The 17,426-nt window shown below is 28.4% G+C and overlaps 1 protein-coding gene across 17 annotated transcripts; it reads right to left on the reverse strand.

Moving 5' to 3' along the window:
- Positions 1–5,750: 5,750 nt before the first annotated feature.
- Positions 5,751–9,854, reverse strand: LOC112720127 (uncharacterized). 17 transcript variants are annotated; one of them, XM_072206411.1, is made up of 10 exons: positions 9,603–9,834; positions 9,460–9,510; positions 8,732–8,829; positions 8,529–8,628; positions 7,382–7,537; positions 7,146–7,199; positions 7,017–7,051; positions 6,826–6,909; positions 6,418–6,723; positions 5,751–6,066 (listed from the first exon to the last, which is right to left on the reverse strand). In XM_072206411.1, the coding sequence occupies exons 2-5, from the start codon at positions 9,478–9,480 to the stop codon at positions 7,517–7,519; spliced, it is 240 nt and encodes a 79-aa protein (XP_072062512.1). In that variant the 5' UTR covers positions 9,481–9,510; positions 9,603–9,834; the 3' UTR covers positions 5,751–6,066; positions 6,418–6,723; positions 6,826–6,909; positions 7,017–7,051; positions 7,146–7,199; positions 7,382–7,516. The 17 variants fall into 17 exon arrangements, 16 of the variants coding, with proteins under 16 accessions (XP_072062512.1, XP_072062504.1, XP_072062511.1 ...); XM_072206403.1 differs by having other exon boundaries at positions 7,382–7,542; XR_003162057.3 differs by lacking the exon at positions 7,146–7,199 and having other exon boundaries at positions 7,017–7,096; positions 7,382–7,542; positions 8,732–8,834; positions 9,603–9,854.
- Between the last annotated feature and the right edge of the window lie 7,572 nt (positions 9,855–17,426).

Consider the following 17,426-nt stretch of genomic DNA (forward strand, 5'->3'; position numbering starts at 1 on the left):
AACTAAAATATCATTATATATTATGAAAATAAATTATTTTAAAATTTATTTATTTTTCTTATGATATTAAAATTATAACATATTAAATAAATTCATTAAAACGATTATATTTTATATATTTTATTCACAAATATGTTTTAAATATATATAACAAAGTTATTAGAATTACTTATTTATATTATTTTATAACATATATTTTTATGATATGAAGCATAAAAATATAATTTACTGTCATAATAATACTCAACAAAATAAACTAATTAAAAAAATAAATAATTTTTATATTTTATCAAATCTAAAATAAAAAAATTATAAAAACTAAGACAACCTTTTTATATAACAAATACTTATTAGTATTTTTAATTAAAAAAAATATTAATCATGAATATATATTACTAAATATATATTATTATATTTAATTATATAATATTTTAATTTTTGACTCTTTCTCTATCAAATTTTTGGATCTATCCCTAATATGAATTTTCAAATAATGGCCATGAATATCTATTATCAAGGATTTCAACCGTGCTTTAAAACCTAAAGTTTTATTATTTATCGATTCGATAATACTAACTAGTAAGATAATATCTAAAGTTATCTTATATAACATTTATAATTTTATGAGAAATGCTAGAGAGTCAGTAATTTTGGTATTTTGTAACCATTAATTGGTCATTAATAGTATTTTTAATGGTGTAAAATTACATCTAATAGTGAAAGATCACTCACTTTTATTTTGATGGTTAAGTAATGGCAAAAAAATACCAAAATTGCTGGTCCCTAGACTTTTCCAAATTTTATTATATGTAATTATATATTTATTATATTTTAAATTATATTATTATTTTAACAATAATTAATAAATATTAAATAAATAATTTTAGATTGTTTAAATTAATTTTTTATTGTCTCTCAAATATTATTATTATTTATTAATAGAAAAATATAGATAAATAATGAGAATACTAAATAATGTGAATAATGAATATGTCGAATGTTCAATTCAATATGTATGTAAATGATTATGTTCATTATTTTTAATTAGATGATTGTTCTTTTTTATTCAGTTTACTCATACATAGTTAATAATGGGTGAATGGTTCAAGTCATTAGGACTTAGGTGTACAGATAATTATCCTAATGTTAGGATTTAGAGAATAATTTGAGAGTGGAATATTTTTTTACTTTATTGAGCTAATTCTAGAATCTATTGTTCACATCGTTCACAAAAATTATTATCTACTTAGTAAAATCCTTATTAATATTCTAGTCCTAGATTAGTTTTTCGTGTATAAAAATGAAAAGAATTATTCCACCATCATAGAGCGACCAAAATTGTCGTCATGGTGTTTAATTTCTATTATATTATTATTAAATATGAATAATTAAGGTCTGTCAATGTTTGTATATAATTTATATATTAGCATGTCTATCTCTGCAACCTAACCTTACCTTCCGTATATAATTTATATGAGCACTTGTTTCTATAAGGTATTTAATATAAATAACTTTTAGATTTGAAAAATTAAATATCAACAACGTACTACTATAAATCAAACATACTTTAAGCAAAATTTGGAAATATTAGGATATCACGATATGCATGTGAGACGTGTTTTAAATGTTTATAATGCGACGAAGAGATAAAATATTATTTAAAAGTTATTAGTTTATATTTTTATAATGTTTAATTTAGTTTGATATATTTTGATTTTGTTTATTTAGTTATTAAATTGAATTTTATGTTTATAGATTTAGGGGTAAATTACCATTTCTATTCACGAAAATTTTAAATACGGATAAATCTATCTATAAAAAAAAAAAAAACTAAAATTGTACTCATAAAAAATAGATTCCCTACGTAAAATAAAATTATTCAAACACTAAAAATTCAATTAAAAATCTCAAATTACCCTTCTTTTGATCCTAATCTCAACCTTCCTTTCTCAAATCTCAATCTTTCCTTTATTCTAATTTTACCACCTCTTCCACCAAAGTCACTGCCGCCAAAAGTCATCCTCACCTTCTTCCATGATCATGATCTTACCTCATCATCATCGACTACACCCTCTTTCTTATTGTGCCTCTCATATCACACTTCACGACCATAATCCTCTTCTTTCAATCCTGATTTCTTGTTTTTATCTTCCTAATGAATTCTTCAAACTTCCTATTCAGTTCTTTTGCATTTCCTACTTCTTCGTTATTTGTTTCCATCATTGATGATAATGTGTCTTCTTGTTGGTCACTATAAAAAACGTCGTTAAAATCGACGGCCAAATCGACGGCTAGATCGTTGATAATATTAAAAATCGACGGCAAAATAGACGGCGGAGATGGTCGCTATTAAATTTGTCGATTTTTTAAAATTCTAATAAAATCGACGGCTTACCCGGCCGTCGATAATAATTTAATAAAATTGACAACATTTTCGTCTATAATATGAGTTTGGGGAATTTTACTGTTGGGAATAAGTAGTATGACCACAATCCAGTCAATCACGTGTCAAATAATTTGTTATTGTTATTATGTTAAAATATTAATATAATAACGTCCTTGATTAAATTTAGAGATTTATCATTGTGATAGTGATCACAATATTGAGAGATAAATCTTTTATAATTTAATCTAAATTGTTCTTGGTCATAGGATTATTAAAAAGAACATTAATAATCCGAAAAGATCAATATATATATAATGGTCTTCATTAGATGAAGATTAATAGATCTCATTTATTAAATTATATATATAGATGGTGCATATAGAGATATGACCATTGAACTGACTCACTTTGAGAATTCCTAATGGTTATAATTACCGTATATTTGTCAATAGGATATTCTCAAGATGAACACAGTAATAGAGTTTCCTTTGACCTGCGACTGTCATAGTAATTAACAATGTATTTATTATACTTTGATTCCGGACACCTAATACCCTAGGTGCTAGTTGAATGGATATTGAGTATGATTTAAATACTTGTAGAATTAATGATTAGTCAATAAGGAATCCGTCAACTCTCGGTAAAGAGTTTGAGCTCTATGATTATAATGACTGAGATGAATAAAACCTTGGCCAAGGGGATTGAATGAATGAAGAAATGAGTTTTTTAGGTCATTCACAGTTCATTATAATAATGGTAACAAGTTAGAGTTTGACAATTAAACCATACTCTAAGGGTTAACCAAGAGCTGGAAAGATGGAAGGAATTATACTTTGTTCTTCTAAGGTTCTTAGTAAAAATATATTACTTCATACTATCGGGTCGTTGAGGAGTGTTGCTAGACACCAACATTGATTAGTAAATTTAGTATGACTAATTTACTACCCGCTTAGTATTGAACCTATGGCGTCACACACTAACGAGTGTTTTAATCTTTGCTGTAGAATTATTTAATTATTAATTTGATTTGATCAAATAAATAATTATATTAATTCAAATGGAATATTATTATATTTTTTGCTAGCACCAAGAATATAATAATAGTATGATAATTGAGAATATTATATGAGATTTGAGAATAATTAGTTATTCTATTTCTAAACTTGAATTCTAAATTTGGATGAGATCCTAACTGATTCTGTTTCAAATTGAGTTATGATATGATTCATAAATTTGAAAGATTCAAGTTTAAAATAACAAGATATGATTTAAATTTGAATTGAGAATCAAATTTAAAATTAGTAACAAATCTCATACTATATATATGTATGCCAAGAGTAGAGGAATGTGAAAGAGACGAGAATAAAACACAAGGATTTTATTCCTTTACCTCTACACACATAAATGTATGTGAGCCTGATTCTTGGAGAAGAATTTAATGGCGTGCAAAGAGTTGCAAGAGGTTTCTCAATTTAGATCAGATGTCCATTGGTCAAGGAGTTGACAGCAAAGGTTGGTCTCGGTGTGGATACGCATAGCGCCTTCGTACCATCGAAGGAGAAAGTGATTTTTACTAAAGCGTCTAAAGGTATTTAGATCTGATCTATATATTGTATATTATTGGAATAAAGTTTAAATACAAAATAGATCTTTAAGGATTACTTTCTTTTTTTTCGCTGCGTGTTATGAACACATGGTAATCCTTCAGTGGTATCAGAGCTTTGGCTTTTTTGTGTTTAAATTTTTATTACTATATTTCTAAAAGTTTGTGAATTAATAAGATTAATTCAAATATTTTTTAAGCATATGATGTAATTATTTTCATTGAGATGGGTTTTTAATAAATTAATAGTTAATTTATTTTAGTTTTGATTATTTAATTGTGATTAAATAATCATTCTTTTAATATAAAAGTTATATTTATAATAAAATATTTTATTTGATTTTATTTATTTATTAATTTCTAAAATTATAGTGTTCAAAACATTTCAATCAAATCAAAATTTGATTTTTCATGTACTAACGTTTAGTCTTAAAAAATTATCAAATCAAATTTGACCTTTATATATACACTTATATATATAAGAAACAAACAAAAGATATTTTACATTTTATTTCTTTTACGTGACCAAAGTCACGATGAAATAAAATCAAATCAAATAGTTGATTAAAATCATAACTATTATTTTTAAAAGGATGATAATTTAATCACAATTAAATAATCAAAACTAAAATAAATTAACTATTAATTTATTAAAAACCCATCTCAATGAAAATAATTACATCATATGCTTAAAAAATATTTGAATTAATCTTATTAATTCACAAACTTTTAGAAATATAGTAATAAAAATTTAAACACAAAAAAGCCAAAGCTCTGATACCACTGAAGGATTACCATGTGTTCATAACACGCAGCGGAAAAAAAGAAAGTAATCCTTAAAGATCTATTTTGTGTTTAAACTTTATTCCAATAATATACAATATATAGATCAGATCTAAATACCTTTAGACGCTTTAGTAAAAATCACTTTCTCCTTCGATGGTACGAAGGCGCTATGCGTATCCACACCGAGACCAACCTTTGCTGTCAACTCCTTGACCAATGGACATCTGATCTAAATTGAGAAACCTCTTGCAACTCTTTACACGCCATTAAATTTTTCTCCAAGAATCAGGCTCACATACATTTATGTGTGTAGAGGTAAAGGAATAAAACCCTTGTGTTTTATTCTCGTCTCTTTCACATTCCTCTACTCTTGGCATACATATATAAAGTATGAGATTTGTTACTGATTTTAAATTTGATTCTCAATTCAAATTTAAATCATATCTTGTTATTTTAAACTTGGTAATCCTTCATTTACCTTCTTACTAAAATCGACAACGTTGCTATCGATATTATTATATAAAATCGACGACATTTCTGTCGATATTTGATTCAATAAAATCGACAATATTTCCGTCTATAATGAGTTTGTGAATTTTACCCGCTTAATAAAATCGACAACATTGACGTCGATATTATATAAAACCGACAATGCTTTTGTCGATATTTGATTCAATAAAATCGACACAATAACCGTTGATTTAATTATTTAGATACCGACAAATCCTTTGTCTATTTTAAATTTAAAAAGCGACAACGTTACCATCAATTTTAATAGCTATATTTTTTAATTATTTTTTCTATTTGAAAAATAGTAAACAATTAATGCAAATAAACTTTTAAATATAAAAAAAATTTATACAGAATATTAGATAACAAGAAAAATAAATTTTTAAATATAAATATTAGATAATGAGTTTACGAACTTATCAAAATAATAAATAATCATCTAACATAAAGACTCAAGCCAAGATAAATAATTAAACTTAGACTTATATTAGTTTAAATTGCAATCCACTAATAATACAAAATATTCAATGCTATTCAATTCAATAAACTTGACAAGTGAAGATTACAACTCCCTTTCTATTTAAATTACAATCCACTAATAATACAAAATATTCAACATTTAGTTATCCTCAATATGAACTTTTCCCCCACAATGGTGCTAATTAGTGAAATAATAGTTGAAATTTACTCACAGATCCAACATCCAATAGATCCGCCTCTGGAAAGTAGGGTTCTGCTCTCTATGTGCATAGTAACAATTTAAGCCTTCGACAGTTCCAACCTAATGATGCAAATCATTATAATTGAAGATTGTGGAAATTAATATAGGGATCAAAAGGCAAAGAAGTATTGCATAAATAAAAAGTTGCAAAGTACCCTTATTATCTAATATTATACTAAATATTAGATAATAAGTTTACAAACTTATCAAAATAATAATAAATAATCCTCTAACTTAAAGATTCAAGATTCAAGCTTATATTCATCTAAATATGAGACACCCATAGACATAAAAATATGCACATTACTATAAATTTGTTGATACTTTATACAAGGGTTAGTAGCATCACTACCACAAATGAACAAATATGAAAATGCACGTGTTCTCATATTATTCTACTGGTTCAAATACCTGGTTGCTTTTGTTGCTGCCAATAGGGCTGTAAGGATAGCAATAACTGTGTGGATTGCTCTCTTAAATACTTCATCAATAGTAGCAAGATAAAGAAAAGTGCTAATCACAGCCATGAAGGAGAGCCAAAAGTCCATGAACGGACACGAGTAAAGTGAAAGTTAGTCCATCAAGGATTAGTTCAAATCCATTAGTGCTAACCTATAGGACATTATAGCTTAATGCACACCAGGTGCCAACATCACATGCATGATATAGTCCACTTGAAATTCCACTGGATGTGAACAAAACCCATTTTGCTAATGCCTGCATAAACAAGTTATTGATTTAGTAACACATAGAATTCTATATAATGAATAAACTGTTTTGTTGCTTATTTAAATCATCCTTAAATTAAAAGAAAATCACCGTGTTAACACAAATAAAAGGAGTGCTTTGTCCTCAACATGTAGCTGAACAAAAAGATTTGATGATGTCCTTTAGCATTGCTAACTGAACAAAGTCGTCAAACCTTTAATATTTTTTTATTTATGAACTGTGTGCTAATCTAAACTAGAAGGAGAAAAGAAAGAGTCGACAAGAGTAAGGGAAAGAACAACCGTGTTCCTAAGGGCCCAATAGGGAGGAAGTATGGCTGCAGCATTCGATGCAATGAGAAAAATTGATTGTCGAACATGTCCTACAGATAACATTACAATGAAAGGAAAGGAAAATGCAAATAGTTGAACCTTGATACAAGCAAGCACCTTGATGAGTTACAATTTCAATGCTACAGTCAAAGCCTCCATGGTTTCGATCATAGGAACAGAAGTTGAGTCAAGAAAATAAACAAGTAGAATGGTAAATTACTTAGTAAGTTGGAGAACAAATGTATAAGATACAATGTCTCAGTCATTACAAGGAATTTTATGGTTTCAATTTAGCAATTTAAAGAAAAAACAGATTGAGAAGGGCTTAAATAAACCTGTATGATGTCAATCCGCTAGCATCGAAAGAGAATTTACATTCGCCGTGGGAGGAACAACGTTTTGGGCACCATTCAAGCGAAATTGACATGATAGTTGGCCCTTTAAAGAATCATTGCTGGTATTAACATGTCTTAGACCAAATTTCCAAGTTCCTTCTCTAGCATACATAATATAAAAAGAACAGGGGAGGAGTTATTGGAACATGTCTTAGACCAAATTCCCAAGTTCCTAATTAGTACATTTTCCTAATTTTCCTCCTAATTTGTCATATATAAAAGCTTCCATTGATACACTTGTTGCCACTCGTTCACCAGTTTGGATAACAGAAATTGATGTTGCACCCCAAAATAATCAGGTAAAGTTTATTACTCTAAACATCAAAGCCCAAGTTATCAAGTAGATTTGTGAATTGAGAAACTTCTCACTTATTTGTGAAGCACTGTTTCAGTGATATAGCTTTAATAATGATCATGATCTAAATTCCCCTGCTGACAAAGTGCAAATTATTTTGTGTTTTTAATGCTTTCTTATGTATATTGTGTTGAATGTTATGGTATTTAACCTAGTTTATGATAAGGGAATTGTGTTGAAAGTTAGCATCCTAGCTTAATACACTTTAAAATTGATACTGCTTAGAGAATCATAAAAGCTAGCATAAACAAACATATACTCTCAAACACTGATTTTGCTGTGTCTTATATATAAAATAATAGTCAAACTGAAGAAAACTATGTAACCAAATTCAATAGAATAAGTAGATAACTCAGCGGAAAAGGTTATAACCCCCATATGCTAACAAGCACTAAAGTTCAACTCTTTTTGAGTCCCTGAAAAGCTTAAAACTTCCTCAATCATATTTCCCTCACTATGGTACATAAACTTAGCAGAATACCTCTAGCAAGTTACAGCACAGATGAATATAAAATTTGCTGTTTACATGGAGTTTCTGAATCTTGCAAATGTTTAGAAAAATGAAAAATCCCCAAATAAATAAAAAGGGAAAACTTCAGAATAATGTAGTAATATGCTCATCAGATACCATAGCAAATAGACCCTCACCCTCAGCTAAATACCTCAAAATTTCTCAATGACAAGAACACCCGAGTTTATTAACAAGTTTCTCAATGGCAAAGCAAGAAATACCTTGCGTGCAGCTTTACTGAATTGGGAAGCCGCATCACTGATGGCATACACTGTGTTGCTTAAAAGACTAGAGGTGCCTTGAGCCATGCCCGTAACAAGTCTGGTGGGACTCAGAAGGTTATACCAATAGTGCTAAATCCATTAGTTAATTGAGTATCTAAGATAATTGAAAACAAGTAAGGAAGGAGAATTTAAACTTTTACCTGCATAATGTTCTTTGCAGGCACTGATAAAAATCTCTTATGCCAAGACTAAAGCAGAAGTATGCCACCAGATGCTCCATCAATAATCCAGCAGAATTCTACACTATTACACAAAATACATGGAACGAAAAAATTCAATGAAAGATTTTACACAAGGCTATTGAAAACGGATGAAATTTTCTATAAGAAAACTAGAAAACAAAAATTCGAAAATACACTCCGGAATTCCCCATGCCAAGCTAGATTCCACATTAACAAAAGCAAAATAAACAACAAATTAGTAAATCCAGAGCATAAATTTACCAAAACAAATGTCAAATCAAATAGGAATCCTACCAAACCATAGTGACTAGCAGAAAAGATGAAATTTCAATAAGTAAATCGAAATAAACAGAGCAATTAATATTATGAGCAATATTCATGAAGATTAATTAAATAATACACAGTACTTTCTTTACTTGAAATCTGTAACTGAATCTGAAGTTAGAACTCTACCTTTTCCTAATACTAAGCAAGCAAATGATTTTTCTTTCTTTCCTTTAAATTTTGTTTTATTTATCACATTGTAAAACTAATGTGTCAAACTAGTTGAGCTGAAGTAATGTGGTGAATTGATATGCTAATTAGGTTTAACAAACGCAAATTCAGAATTTCATCAAGAAAATAGTAGATACAAAAATTGCAAAAATAAATATAATAATCAGAGAGAGAGATAGAGAGGAACTTACAAGAAGTTGCGACTGCGACATGCTCTAGTGATAGAGTCTGTAGAAGAAGAACTTACATGCAGATTCACAAATCACAATGTGATACGAGTGATAGAGAGAGAGAGAGAGAGCGAGCGAGAGAGAGAGAGGGGGGGGGAACTTACATGAAGAGAATGGCGCGGCGGAGGACTCGGCGGAGGAGAAGAAGAAGAAGCTCTGCTCTCAGGCGGAGGACGACAGGTTTTCTCAGGCGTCGGAGAAGAAGAAGCTCTGCTCTCTGCCTCTCTCCGTGACCGTGACTCCGTCTATGGTCTCTACTCTCAGGCGTTGGAGTTGGAGGAGAAGAAGAAGCCTCTGAACTTTGATTCTCTGGAAGGTTAGTGTTAAATTTTGGGGAAATAAGTGAAACGAGGGACGCGGGAAGCAAACGTGCGAGGGATTTATTTTTTGGTTGATAAAAATGGACGGCAATTTGGTCGATTTTAGTTAAAATAAAAATAAACATTCTAACCATTTATTTTATATAATAAATCTATATCGTCCTTCATTCACTTCAGAGAAGAGATTTCTATAGTTTAAATTTATCAACAACAAAAGTTATCGATATTTTAGTTATTAAAATAGATAACTCGTCGATTTTAAAGAAAAAAATTTTTATCTTCTATTTAGTAGGTAATGTGACAATAGTATTAAAATGTTAGAAAGTTAGTCACCAAAAAAATGTTAGAAAGTTGCCAAAATAATAGATGACGTTGTCGTCGATTTTAATATTTTATTTTTAATATTTTTTTTTCATTTTATCGACGATAAGCCGTCGAAAAATATTGGCGTAAAATTTGGCCATCGATTTTTGGCGTCGATAATTACACTATTTCTTGTAGCGTCATTCTCTGTTGTCTCTTATTCTTGAGGTAGAGTCGTAGCAATAGAAATAACTAACTAGCATGTGAACGTCGTTGTCACAATTTGGTGGTGGTGGTAGGGTGTCTTTTTCTTCTTTATCTTCATGTTCTTGATGACTGGAAAAAGAGGTTTTGGTGAGAAGAACGAAAATGGCGCTGCAGATGAGGAATATGCATTTTCTCTGGAAGTAGGCAAAATTAAAGGAAACAAGATAGTATAATGTCAAAGTGCAAAAAAAAAAACATAAATGCCACACTTAGCTACATAACTAACTACAATTTTCGTTTCAGCAACACATACCTATTACTCTTCATCATTATTATAATTTTTCAATCTCACTTTCATGATGATACATAATAAGGCTTAGAAGAAAATGATGATGGTGATCGATGAGTAGTTGTCTTGGTTTTTATCTTAACTTATATTATTCTTTGTGATATGTATAGAATAATGGAAGGATTGAAATTTGGGGTTAATGGTTGGTGGCGGTGATGTTGGCAAACGAGGTGGTGAAATCTATAACAAAAGGAGGGTTAAAATTTGGGGGCAGAGGGTTGAGATTAGGGTTAAGAGAAGGACAATTTGAAATTTTTAGTTAACTTTTAGTGTTTGAATAATTTTGTCGTACAAAATTCAATTTTTATGAGTATAATTTTAATTTTTTTTATAAGTAAATTTGTCAGCGTTTAAAACTTTCATAGGTAGAAATGATAGTTTACTCATAAGTTAAAATAAAAAAGTTATACATATCTCATAAATTATTATAGCCATTATAGAGTGATTAGAGAAGTGCCAAAGCACTTTTACATTTCGTGATGAAACCATGGTTTGGATAAGTGAGATTGAGTAAGTCACTCTCTTGTTACATAAAAAAATTGGGTAAAAAGTTGAGTGAGTCCCTTCGATTGAATTTTCAAATTATGGTGTGGATAAGTTAGATTGTGGAGTTTATTTTTTGTCGCATCAAAAAATTGGATAGAAAGTAGAGTGATTGTCTTTATATTTAATTTCAATTTATTTTTTTATTTTTTATTTTTATTTTAATGTATTTTTTATTCAGTTTGAATTATTATATTTTTGTTTATCTTTTTTTATCATTTAGTATTAAATTTTAGATATTAGATTAATTTTTATTAATTTATATTTATTCTTTTTATATCCTAAAAAAAAGGAGTTTTAGTATCTCTCACGGTATTCTTTATATTTTTGTCGTTCTTATTTCTTTTATTTATGTTTTATTATTATTTTGTCAGTCTTGTTGAATTTTATTATTAAAAAAAATATACAATGTAAAAAAAACAAAAGAAAAATGTTAAAGGTCTTGGGCAAAAGGAGGATTGTGGATTGGATAAATGGTAGTAACCAAACAAGCTCGGATCAGAGAATTCAAAGAATTTTAAGAGAATAGAACATATGCAACTAAACAATTGTGGAAGAATTATTGTGTAATATTTAGGGCTGGTAATATATATTCTATCTGCGAATATTCAATTTAAACTAATCTGTTTGGATAAGGTTGTCTACCTGATTCGCTGTTGGTAGGGTAGGGTAGGGTGTGAGTTTGCCTGCGGGTAAGGTAGAGTACGGGTTCAGGGTATATCCTACTCTACTTTATCTGTACCCCTAATATATTATATAATATATATGTAAAAGTTATGTATATAGTGAAGAAAGTGAGTGTTGAACTCACAATTTTTCTCTTATAAAAACTTGAAATAACCACTAAGTTAGTTGATGATCATATTATTTGTAATTTTATATTGAATTTATTTAAAATTTTATTATTTTTAATTTTAATTTGAATTTAGTATTTTATTAATATGTATGAAATTTGAAATGGTTGAACTTTATATTTACTTAAAAAAAATTTATTTTTCTTCGGGTAGGATCGGATAGGGTAGGGTTTAGAACTTTAGGGTGTGGATAGGATTAGGGTTGAGAGATTCTCAACCCGCGAATAAAATAGGATAGAATTTTAAAAAAATTTTCAATTCATGGATAAGATTAGGGTAAAGCCCAAATCCTACCCTACCCTACCCATTATCAACTCTAGTAATATTTAAGGATAACAATAAATTCAGTGAAAGAAAATAGTGGGAAACTTTGGCCTTGAAGAAGCTGAGTTTTTGGGTACATTATATATAATTAAAGTTGTTTGGTATGGTGTCTAAAAAAAATTATTAAAAAAATTAAATAATTAATTTTAAATTTTAAAATATAAAAATAAAAAAGGTTTAAAATATTTAAAAATTATTATAAAAGATAAATTAGATAAAAATTAGACACCAAATAAAAAATATCATAAAATTGGCCGTAATTAAAAGACAAGGAGCACATGCAACATATGCAAAGAGATGTAATGTTAGTTTAGTGGTGTTGCTTACCTTGTTAGTAATTTTTGTTTGGTTGTTGATTGTTGTGACGAGTCTTATCCTATTCTTGATGGCAATGTTTAAAGGAATACTAAAAATTCTAAGTGGCCCTCTTCTCTCTTTTTTTTATTAAAGGTCGAGCTTGTAATAAATTATCTAAAAATAAAAAAATAAAAAATATTTTTTTATATTTATTTTTTTCATATATTAATTTTTCAACGACAAGATTCAAAGACAAATCTTTTTTAAAGAAGAAGAGGATGATATATGTTTCAAATGTTTGTTATATAAAGAGATCAAATATTATTTAAAAGATATTAATTTATATTTTTTAAATGTTCAATTTAGTTTGGTGAATTTTGATTTTGTTTATTTATTTACTAAATTAGACTTTTATGTTAACTAATAAGAGATTATAAATATTTTATAAATTATTATAATTGTTATTGTGATTAGAGGTGTGAAACTTTCCTTTTGGTTTCATAATGAAACTATAGTGTGAACAAGTGAGGTTGAGTGAGTCTCTCTTATTACATCGTGGAATTGGATAAAAAGTTGAGTGAATTCTTTCGATTCAATTTCCAAACTATGGCTTGGATAAATTAAGTTGAGGAGTCCTTTTTTTTACCGTATTAAAAAATTAGGTAAAAAGTAGAGTGATTCTCTTTGTATTCAATTTCAATATATTTATTTTATTTTTTTTCAATTTTAATGTATCTTTTTATTTAGTTTGATTGTTTGTGTTTTCTTTATTTTTTTTCTTATCAGCATGGATAAGAGTTTGTTTTATATTATGTATATATATTTGTATCTAAAAAAATATAATAAAATTTTTTTAAATTAGTTAACAAATAAAAAATATTAATATGTTAAATATAAATATTTTATTTTTATTCTTAATTTTTTTAATACAAGCTCAAAAACAAAGGAGATAATCATCATAGGCAATACAACGTAGAAAGTTCACGTCTGTACAAAAATTTTAAAAACTAACACAACACAAACAGCTTTTTTTTTCTCCAATAAAGCTCCAATAGAGCGAAGTCCCAATTTCACAATTTAAAAGCATTTGGAAATCTACTCTCAAACACAATTTTATTCCTTTCCTACTAATCCAAATGGTATATAAGGCGGTATTTGTTTATAGAAACAGCACATTAAGATAAGATATAGAGATATAAAATTATATTTGACAGTTGAGATATAGATAAAGATTTTGTATCTAGAGATACTGAATTAATATATTTTGTGTCTATCCTAATAGAAAGGATACAGAGACACTAACAACGGACATAATTTATTTTTTATGAATTCTGCTAGAAAACCAAGAAGGGTATAGCCAACAACAAGCCAACAAATATATTTAAACTACATTCTATATTAATTAATTATCATTAATTATTAATTATTTAAATTTTATTTTTTTAAAAATACAAAATTAATGATTATTAATTACCTCTTTTTACTCTAATTCATCTTTTACCATTTATTGCGCAAACCTTAATTTCTCTTAAAAAAAAAAACGTCGGAACTAAAAAAAAAAACACACCAAAATATAAGATAAAAAATCATCTAAATCCTAAGAAAAAAACATACAAAACATAGAAAAAAGAATCATCTAAATCCTAAGAAAAAAACATACAAAACATGGGAAAAAGAATCATCCAAAATTTAGGAAAAAGAAACATAAAAAATTAGTTAAAAGAATCATTCAAAACCAAATAGGAGAGGAGAAGAAGAAGAGCCATTGGGTGACCGGCGACGACACCTTGGACGGTGTTGCATGTACAGTGGGAGACTCGTGGTGGCGCGTTGCAAGGAGGAAGCCACGCATCACGAGTGGAGGAATCGCCATGGATTGGAGTAGTTGATCGCGCGTCGCGAATGGGGGACTGGTGGTGGCTGCGTCGCAACGGATGGGAGCCGCAGCGGTGCAAATGCGTCGGGACGGTGGGTGACGGCGTCGACGAAAGAAGGACGACGACGAGATGCGTGGAAGAGGCCGCGCAGCGCGACGAAAGATGCGATGGTGGTCGGTGGGTGGCGGCATCAAAAATGCGTGGAGACGTCAGGTTTGAGGAGGGAGAGATTTGATTGTTTCTAAATAAATGGAAAATGATTAGGTTTTTTATGGATTGTTTTTATTGAGTATTATAAATGTGATTAGAATAGATGTAGAAAGAATCTTTTTTTAATTTTGATTTTTAAATTTTATTTATTTATAAAATTTAAATTATAATAGAGTTGGCTTATGTTAGTTTGTAGGAGAGTTATTTTCCTATACTTTTTCATTTTTTATTTTTTTATTATTCTTGTTAATTTTTCATAATTATATTTTTATTATTACATTTTTTTTCTCAATTTTTTTGAACGAAAAAAATAAAAATAAATTAAATTTTTATAATTTATTTTAATTTATTATCAAACAAAATATGAGAACACAAAATTTTGTATTTCTATTATTTATGTTTTATTCGTCTTATTTTATCCTATTTTTAAAAACAAACGCAACTTAATATACTATGTAGAAAAGAAAGATTTTAATTCCCCACACAATTTTGTCATCTTTTTCATGCTGAATATCTATTCAAACGTAGTACTTATTCAAGTTCTATTGTTCTACAGAATTTGAAAGTGTTACGTTAGATAGATAGTGTTCAATATATATGAGAAGAGAAAGTGTTGTTAATTTTGAAAATGGTTTAATAAAGATATTTAAATTTAATTTTTTTAAATTAAGTTTGATTATTTAAAATTTTGTATAATTTTTTGAATAATAGTAGTGTTAGGGAGTTAGCATATTTTATAATTTATAGTTATTAAATAATTATCATTAGTATTTTTAATGGTATAATTATATTTAATAGTGTGAAATTACATATTTTTTTATGATTAAATGTTAGTTAGATTTTAATAAAAATGCTGATCCCTAAAACTTTCTCTTTCGCATAATTAAACGTTGTACGTAATTAGAATTTAAAATTCAAATAACTGGAAATAAGGGAAAATTAGAATTTAAGAATCTTTAACAGTTTTAATTATAATGATTACTTAAATTCATGGGCCAGCTAATGAGTAAAAATTTATATTCTTATATTATTTATATTCAAATATCATAATTCATACCTACATTATCCCCTTGTCCTTTTATAAGAAGCAGAGGAAGAGGTGAAAGTGAATGAGTGAGTGAAGAGAGAGAACAGGGAAATTAGGATTCAAAACTTTGTTTGATAACCTAACGTTTGAAAACTTAAGGATTGAACATAACTACTGTAATTATAATAGAAGTGATGGTGATGGAAATCTTTTAATATATATGAGGTTCAGGGATGGTGGGATTTAATTGAATCTTAAACGGTGAAAATGTTCAAGGTTTAGGGGAGGTTGTTTAAAAAAAAATCTAAGATTGTTAAATAAACGTGGGTAAAGGATTGTTAATTAAATTAGATAAGGGCAAAGGATTAGGAATAAATAGTATGATCACAGTTCAATTAATTATATGTCAAATAATTTATTATTATTATTATATTAAAATGTTAAATTGTTAATATAACAATGTTCTTAATTTTTTTTTGAAAGGAAAAGTTCAACATCGAAATGGAGCAAAATAATACAGGAAAAAATAAAACAATCAAATAACTCCTGTGTCATCTCCGACATAGCTATCAACAACATGAGTTATTGACTACACCAGTTCGTAGCACATGAGAATGATTGAGCCACACAATCTCAAACTCCTGTTGTCTTACTCTGAAAAATAATCTCATTCCATCGTAGCCAAATGTTCCACATAACTGAGAAAAATCCAACCATCCAACTCCTGTGCAACTCTTTTCTTAGCGGCATCAATCTCCAACTCTCAAAGTGATCTTTCAAGGAATCCGGTGCAGTCCACTTCTGTCCAAACTCTGATATCCAGCACACCACACCTGTCAAGAGAACTCACAAGTAACAAATAAGTGTTGTAAATTTTCTACTTCTTTGTTACACAACACGCACAAATTATCGTTCTGTTGTAGAATTTTCAACCTACATAGCCGATCATTTGTATTGACCCGGCCTATCAAGACAAACCAAGTGAATAGCTCTACTCGAGGCGGAACTAGTCCTTTCCAAATTTTCTTTGTAAATTTATATCTCAAAAGCTCCTCATCCAAAGTCTCTTCCTGCATAACCTGCACAAATGAGTTAGTGGAATAAACGCCTTCCTTATCAAATTTTCACACTACTCTGTCTTGCACTTCTGCTATCAATCTAACAGATTGCAAGACTTGAAGCATCTAATCTAATGTATCTGTTTCCCATTGACGCAGTTCCCTTCTCCATTGAAAGTGTCAAACCCACTCTATCCCGTCCCAGAACCCACAGTCTCCAATCACTGATCCTTGTTGGTTTGAAATCAAGAAGGTCCTTAATTAAATTTAGAGATTTATCATTGTGATAGTGATCATAATATTGAGAAATAAATATTTATAATTTAATCTAAATTGTTCATGGTCATAGGATTATCAAAAATGACATTAATAATCCGAAAAGATCAATATATATATATATATATATATATATATATATAATGGTCTTCATTGGATGAAAATTAATAGATCTCCTTTATTAAATTATATATATATAGAGATATCACCATTAAACTGACTTACTTTGAAAATTTCTAATGGTTATAATTATCGCATATTTGTCAATAGGATATTCTCAAGA

Source organism: Arachis hypogaea, chromosome 11, assembly GCF_003086295.3.
Source record: "Arachis hypogaea cultivar Tifrunner chromosome 11, arahy.Tifrunner.gnm2.J5K5, whole genome shotgun sequence".
In the NCBI taxonomy this organism is placed as follows: domain Eukaryota; kingdom Viridiplantae; phylum Streptophyta; class Magnoliopsida; order Fabales; family Fabaceae; genus Arachis; species Arachis hypogaea.